Source organism: Echinops telfairi, unplaced genomic scaffold (assembly GCF_000313985.2).
Source record: "Echinops telfairi isolate 266 unplaced genomic scaffold, ASM31398v2 ScPeMD7_7424;HRSCAF=8462, whole genome shotgun sequence".
In the NCBI taxonomy this organism is placed as follows: Eukaryota; Metazoa; Chordata; class Mammalia; order Afrosoricida; family Tenrecidae; genus Echinops; species Echinops telfairi.
The window spans coordinates 51177558-51184909 of record NW_022111324.1 but is presented as its reverse complement, the minus strand read 5'-3'; the positions used below and the strand labels follow the sequence as shown (position 1 = coordinate 51184909).

Sequence of the window (7352 nt, the reverse complement as noted above, 5' to 3'; positions counted from 1 at the left end):
TGTGTCCGACCTTAAACCAGAGCCCTTATTGTTTGATAGGTGTATTAAGTATAGTGTTATTGGTTTTTTTTCCCCAGAGTAAATCCAAAGGTGCTTCAAAAATGTAACTGAGCATTCGACGAGTGTCCTTCTTTAATTTCTAACAAACCGGCCGTTTGAGTCTGTTGTCCGGGCACACTGGAGAGTGCATGCCAGCATCGCAGTGCTAGGATGCTCTGAGGCACAGTTCCACAGATGCTCATTACAAGTTAGCTGGATAACAAGAAAGCTGGAGGCTCAAGGGTCATTTTCTTAAGAGACAGTTGAAATACTCCGAAAAATGAGGCTCAGAGAGGGAAACATTCAACTATTCGTGGTGACTTGAGATTCGAACCCAGACAGCTCGAGGTCCCACCGCTCACGCTCCTGATCACTAAGCTCACGGTTCTCTTTCCTTGAAATAATGACTCCCGGTCCTGGGACGTTAATGACCCTGGAGCGGATCGTAAGGACCAGCATGGAGACGTGTGGAAATAGGGTACAGTTATTCCATGATCCTGTGTGCGTCCTCCCGCAGCATGGCAAGCTCTCCAGCGCTGGTGCTGAGGCCAGGGGGAGGGGCTTGTGGGCTTCGGGTCAACATTTTTGAACCTATGGAATTTCCCTCCAATTCTGAAGCAGCCCCCGGGTGACGAATCTGCCGCCTATACCACAGGTTTCTCTCTAAACGGAATTTATGGATGAATAAGGCAGGAAAAACGAAACATCAGCAAACTAAGAGTCGGCGATGTTGACGGCTGTATTTATCTTCTTTTCTACTCGTCCCAAATACGACGTAAGACGAATCTGCAACTCTGGAGTGGAAGCCAGGGGGCGGGCTGAGCAGCGACCATTTTTGTTTTGCGGCCGTGCGCTCTCAAAGAATCTTGACTAACAAGACCCCCACGGAGGGGGCGGAGCCTATGGGGAAGGCGGGGTCAGAGAGACGTGATGATTCAAATAGACGAATAAGCTGGGCGCATCTGGCAAGAACCACCAATGAGCGAGAAGGTTGGGGCGGAGCAGACAAGAGCTAGTGGGTTCGGTTGCACAGTGGCTTTGGCGCATTTTCGGTTGGTTTGATTCATCCATTTTGGAGAGACGAGAGCGGGGTGCTCGTCTGTTCAAGGGGCTTTGAAGCAAGGAGCGACCGAGTTTGAGAGACCACCAGTTTGGGGTTCAGCTGCAGCGGCGATATCGGCTGAAGTTTGGGGGGGTGGGGCGCCAAGCGCGCGGGGTGGGGGGGGTCCTGGTCTTTGCCTTCTCGACTGGGTCCTGTTTCGACAGCGAACATGTCTCGGCCTGTCAGGTCAGTGCGGAGTCCGAGGCCTGGAGTGTGTTGGCGGCGGCTGGGAGTGAGTGGTGAAGGAGTGGGGGTCAGAAGCCTAGGCCGGTCCTCGCCGGTGCCACGCGCGGCCTCTTTTCGGGGCCCGCGCGCGCCCTTGAGCGTGGGGGGCCTTGCTGCGCGCGGAGCTGCGCGGGGGTGGCGGTCGCGCGCCCATGCGCGCGCTCCTCCCAGCCCGCTGCAGGGCTCCGGGCTGTTCCGCTGCCTCCCCCACCCGCCGCACTGGAGCGGGCGGGGTGCTCTCTGAACTGCCAGCGGCCCGCGGGGGAGGGGTGTGAAGTCAGCACCCCCAAACAGGCCCCACCTCCTTGGGCCGGCCCCTCGGAGTCCAGGAGGAGGCTGGCCGTGGATTCACGCTTGGCTCCCTGTCTCAGTTGGGCTCGGGTCAAGGCATAGGGCGTTCTCTTTGCCCCTTCTGCCCGTGACTTGGCGTGGGGTGTAGGGGGGCCACCGAGTCCTCCCCGAGCAAACGGGGGTGTTCCACACGGAGGGGGAGGGGCAGCGCTGCCACCAGACCGTCTCGGTCCTCCTGGGTCGCCGTAGGGCCCCGCCTCCGCGATCGAGCGGCAGTGGGCGTACCCCTTCTTTCGCTCCCGCGGGCAAAAGTACGAGTTAGGGTCGGGGCCCCGGCGCGCCGTGGGCTGGCACCTCCCCCCGCCCCCCCTCCGACTGGTACTTGGGGAGATGTCACTCCAAAGTTAGCTCCATCCCTCCTCTTGGAACCTGGAGACGTCCTTGCTCGGGGAAATGTCACTGCTCAGGAAGGTGCGGGTTAACAACAGCACGGTCCCAATCCCGTGTGGCTTTCGTGCCCCTTACCTTATCACCCGCAGACCTGCGTCGGCACGAACTTAAGCCGCCGCTTTCCTGCGGGCGAGGTTAATGATAAAGGATTGGGAGCGTGTGGGTGAGTTGGCAGCCCCCGGCGGACAGTGGAATCGCCCTCGGCCATCCCTCGGGCCCTCGTATGGAATGTGCCACTTCCGGAGGGGTGTCCTTCGGCCCAGTCTGTCCCAGCCTTCCGAGGTGCCGTGACACTTGTCATGGAAGACAGTGGCCGCTTCCCATCGTGTGTCTAGGTAGAGGAATCGTCTTTACGTGTTTGTAACAGTGGTAGATTCCCTGTCGTCGTGAGCTTGGTGGGAAACGGAAGCGTGTGGACTTGGCGCCCCAGATTGAGGCTGGGGACCCTGGAAAGGGCTTTGTGGACGCAACCAGGTGCTTGTCTCCTTCTGGCACTGGTGGGGCCGCGCACTCTGACTCCCAGTGGGGTTTGGGGGCGTGCGCTACGGCCCGCTGACTGTGCAGTTTCATGCTCCCCTTGATGCACCGTCGTCACCCTGAAAGTTTGGCCCGTGAGCCCGAATGAGTGTACTACACGATGCTTTTTTTTTGTTTTTGGAGGGGGCATATAAGTTGTTGAATAATATGGCATTAACTCTTGAAGAATATTTCCTTTAGGATCAGGTCAGATAGACCCAGTTACGATTTGTGTGGTGAAACTGGAGGATTATTTTTCTGCACCTTTTAATTTCGCCATGTTTCGATGACTGCCGAATATCTTGTCCTGATGTACTGATCAGTCTCAATTTTGTGTTTTCACGTGTTGATAAAATAACTGGAAATGAGCAAAACTTTTTCCCCTCAAAAACGTTCACCCCGTGGGGATAAATAGACTAAGCACGTGCTGTCGGGTTTGGTTTTTTTTTTGTTTTTTGTTTTTTTAATTTTTTTGGGGGGGGTGTTGTAATTGGGATTTCTGCAAAACTTGTGTTTCTCAATGTTTTTGTCCACTGGCTCTAAATGGAGAGTGAAATTAGCATATTAAATGGGCATTTTTGGAGAGGGATTACTTTCAAATTGATTATTATCAAAACAACTTGATTTCAGATCATCTTTATTTTAGTAATAGTCTCTTGATGTAGCTAAGTTCTGAGAAGTTATTAATATTTATGAAGATGAATAAAGCAGAAATAATTAAGCTCAAGCTTGGAAGGTTGTTAATTTTGAGCTGCTGACCTTTTGAATGGCAGCCCACCTCATAACCACTATCCCACCAGGGCTCCTGAAAGGTTGTGAATTTTTAAATAAAAAGCTACATCTTTGAGAAGTATTGGTTTCAGGGTGTACAAGCTAGGCCCAAAATGCTCATGGGAAAATGGAATCGAATTTTTCCATGAACCTTTCTAAGCCCCTTGTGGGTCTTTAGAGGGAGCCTGGGTAGTATAGTAGGTTTCAAGTTGTACTGTCAACCTCAACGCCTGTAATTTCAATTCACCACCTGCTCTGTGGGAGCAAAATGAGACTCTACTAGCGGAAAGAGTTACAGGCATGTAAACCTTGCCCTGTAGATTGACTCAATGGCAGGGAGTTTGAGTTTTTAATGGGGCCTTTAAATTTTAATGATAGACATTGAACTGATTTCAGAATAATCAGTCTTAGCTTTTTTTTTAAGAGCACACATTGGAAAATAGCAGTAAATGCAGTAAAATGCATCTTTTGGTGGTCTTTTTCTGTTCTTGGGTGTATATGATAATTTTGCCAGTTTTCTGGTTTGCATCTTTACTGTTGTACTTTTTTACTGAGTCATTTAAAGGGCAATTGGAAATGTTGAAGGTTCCCTGAAGCCAACTATCCGATGAAGCCTGTGATGGACTCGTCAGCTGCAGCCTGTCTTTCCAAAGACTTGTCTTCACGCTCTGAGGACCTTTGCTCATGTAACACTGCTGCCTTGGACTTTACCTTTCACGTGTTCTGATTCAGCGTGTGGGAGTCTAATGATTTTAGGCCTTGGATTCAGATCTGTAACAAAATCTCATCATTGAAGCTAGAATGACATTATATTGAGGCAGACTAAATGTACTGGAGGTGTGCTGCCTTGTGTCTCACACACTCGTAGAACTTGGATTTCTTGCTTATGAATTCTGCACTTCCCCTTTGGCTCCTTGTGATAATCACTGTAGATCTTCCAACTGGTAAGTGTGTGTGCTAGCTAAAAGAATAGTCTTCAATAACTGTCATCCTTAGAGAGGAAGGAAGAAGGGAGATGCTTCCTTATAAAAGATGAGGAACAGCTCAGAGAGAGATTTACTGACTAGTCCGAACTAGAAATCAAATTCGGCTTGGTATGCTCTCCAGATCCACCCTCCCGGATTGAGACCTCCAAGCCATTCCATTTGTACTTTGGTGTATGATGTACATGTACAGGATAACTTGGCTTTTGTTTTAATTCCTGAGGTTATAAGGAGCTATCACGTGGGTATGAATGCATTGGCTCTTATACTGGTATATGTCATTTTTTACCATGTTCCTCAATTACGTTGAAAATACAGCTTTCCTAAAATCTCAGCTTGCTCTGTCTTCCATGAGAATTTTGTCTGGGATGTGTCTGGATTCTAAAAAGGTTCTTAGCAGAAAATGAGCTTCAAGAAGCCTCCAGTTACAAAGAAACCTTGAAAGCCTGGAAATTCAAGGTAACTTGGAAATATGATTTTTAAATATGCACAGAAAGCCACTCAGTTTTAACCCCCAGGTATATTTAATATTGTGTAGATTCTTAGAAGTTGGGGGGCGGGGGGAGGCCCTGTAGGTTGGGGTTAATATGAATTGGAGTAGACTCAATGTCAATGAGTTTGGTTTTGAGAGCAATTGTAAGTGAGCCTGGTTCCTCCCCACCACCCCACTGTGAACTGAGTTTCTTGCTAGCTCTTAATCTTTACTACTTTCCCATGTGTATGTATTTCAGAAGAAAAGTATGCTTTTATTAACCTGTTCATGTTATTAGGAGCCCTGGTTGGGGGAGTTGGGCTTTGGACTGCTAACCACCAGGTCAGCAGTTCAAAAGCACCAGCTCTTCTGAGTGGAAAAGATGAGGCTTTCTACTCCCGTAGAATAGCTGTCGGAATCTACTTGAAAGCAGTTGAGTTTAACTTTAGTTTTTGGTGTCTGTTATTACTACATGCCACTATTCCCAACGGACAATTCTTACTGTACGTATATCTCAGGAATTTGAAAAACCTGTATAAGAGGGAGAGTTAATTCTACAAGAACACCATTCAGAATTTCCCAACAAACAGGTATTAATCTGAAAATTATGATGCTAGGATATTTAAACTAATTTCTATGGTAGCTTTTAACACCATTATTGAGAATAAATCTAGCTTCAGCACTCTGCTAATGGCTGTATCAGTTTATCTTGTTTTAGCCTCACTACAGCCTCAATGTAACCAAACAATGCTCAACAGCTGTCAAGTGAATTCTGACTCACAACAATCCTATAGGATATGTTAGAACTGCCCCTTTGGGTTTCCCAGGCTGCAAGTCTTCATAGGAACAGAGAGCCTCGTCTTTCTCCCTCAGAGGGGCTTGGTGGTTTCTCGCTGCAGACCTTGTGGGTAGCAGCCTGATATGCCACCAAAACCAAACTCTTTGCCACGGAGTTGATTCCAGCTCACAGTGACCCCAGAGGACAGAGTAGAACTGCTCACGTGGGTTTCCAAGACTAGCTCTTTATGGAAGTAGAACACCTCATCTGTCTCCCAAGGACAGGTTCATGGTTTTGAACCGCTGACCTCCATGAGAAACCAGCGCCCTTCCTAAGATTTGGTATGAAGATGGTCAGATGTTTTATGTAATCTTTTTTTCCAGTGGTGAGTTTATTCTTTATACATAGGCTTCTGGTCCTACATAGAAAATATTTGAGGGAAATAGTTTAAATATAAGCAATTATATTAAATTATCAGAAATATTTTTCAGAGGTACTTTCTAATTAAAATTGTTAAACCAAATGACTAGAAAGAATGCCTGTGATTTATTTAGTCCATTTACGTTTACCAGTGGTGATTTTGAAGTCCAGGTGCATGGGTAATAATAGCCACCCAAGCCATCGAGTGGATTCTGACTCCCAGCACCCCTGTAAGCAGAACAGAACTGCTTCATAGGGTTTCTGAAGCTTAGATTAGTAAGAAATTACAATGTGAAATAGCTAATGTACTTGCCAGGATTGCAAATGAAGGTGAGTTTGGGGTACTTTAAGTTTTTTTTTTTTAAGCAATAACAAAACTTGTAGTAAGCGTGGAAGCCAAAGAAACCTGAGTAACAAGAGTTCACCTTCTGCTTAACAGTTGGTCTCTAGAAAGGAGATACTGAGCTAGTAGACTAATGGAACCTTGCATTTATGAATCATTTCAACGTGACTCCACCCAGTGGCACCACAGAAGAAAGGCCTGCTAATCTATCCCCAGAAATATAGTCAGGGAAAACCCCGTGGAGCACTGGCGTGTCTATTCCAGAACATGGCACCACCTGCAGTGGGAGTCTGCTTGTGATGGCTCTGCTGAGCAGACAGAATTCATTGTGCCATATTTGACTTTGTCTTAGGCCCAGACTTGTGGATCTCTACAGCTCACAGTGCGCCAGCCCATGGGTTGCAGAGCAGAGCTGCCCCATAGGGTTTTCGTGGCAGTCATCTTGACCGAAGCAGACCTCTGAACCCTTTCTTCCACCTTACCATTGGGAGGGTTCATTGACCAACCTTGAGGGTAGCAGGGGAACATAAGCCATTGGTGTGGGGCTTGCATTTTGTTGTTTTAACAACTTTATTGTGATTTAGGAGGCTTACTGAGCAGATTGTCAATTCATAGTTAACCATTTGTACACATTTTCTTTCAACTCATCCATTTCAATCCCCTCAGTGTATGGTCACTGATCCCTATTCCTTTGTGTTTATTTCCCTTCCACCTCCTTTCTAACCTTGGATAGATGCTGGCATTTTCATCTTAAAATGGTTATTCTAACACTGCAGAGGTTTGTTCCAGGTCTCAAGGGTGTCTAAGGGCCAAGCCTGGCCTTTGATGATTTTGAGTTCTGGTCTGCAGTTTTCTGCCTCTATTCAGGACTTTTTGATGTGATCCTTTTCAGAGCAGTTGTCCATAGTAGACCGGCACCATCTAGTTCTTCTAGTCGGGGTTGTGGCGAGTGATGTTTGTAT

The 7352-nt window shown here is 47.5% G+C and overlaps 1 protein-coding gene across 1 annotated transcript in view; it reads left to right on the top strand.

The window, feature by feature from the left end:
* Window positions 1–1269: 1269 nt before the first annotated feature.
* The window catches only part of NUCKS1 (nuclear casein kinase and cyclin dependent kinase substrate 1), a 44663-nt gene continuing 38580 nt past the window's right edge, over window positions 1270–7352 (top strand). The window contains exon 1 of the mRNA XM_004699835.4: window positions 1270–1327. Within this exon, the coding sequence (XP_004699892.1) occupies window positions 1311–1327 (17 nt within the window). The 5' untranslated portion in view covers window positions 1270–1310. The remainder of the gene's footprint in view (window positions 1328–7352) is intronic.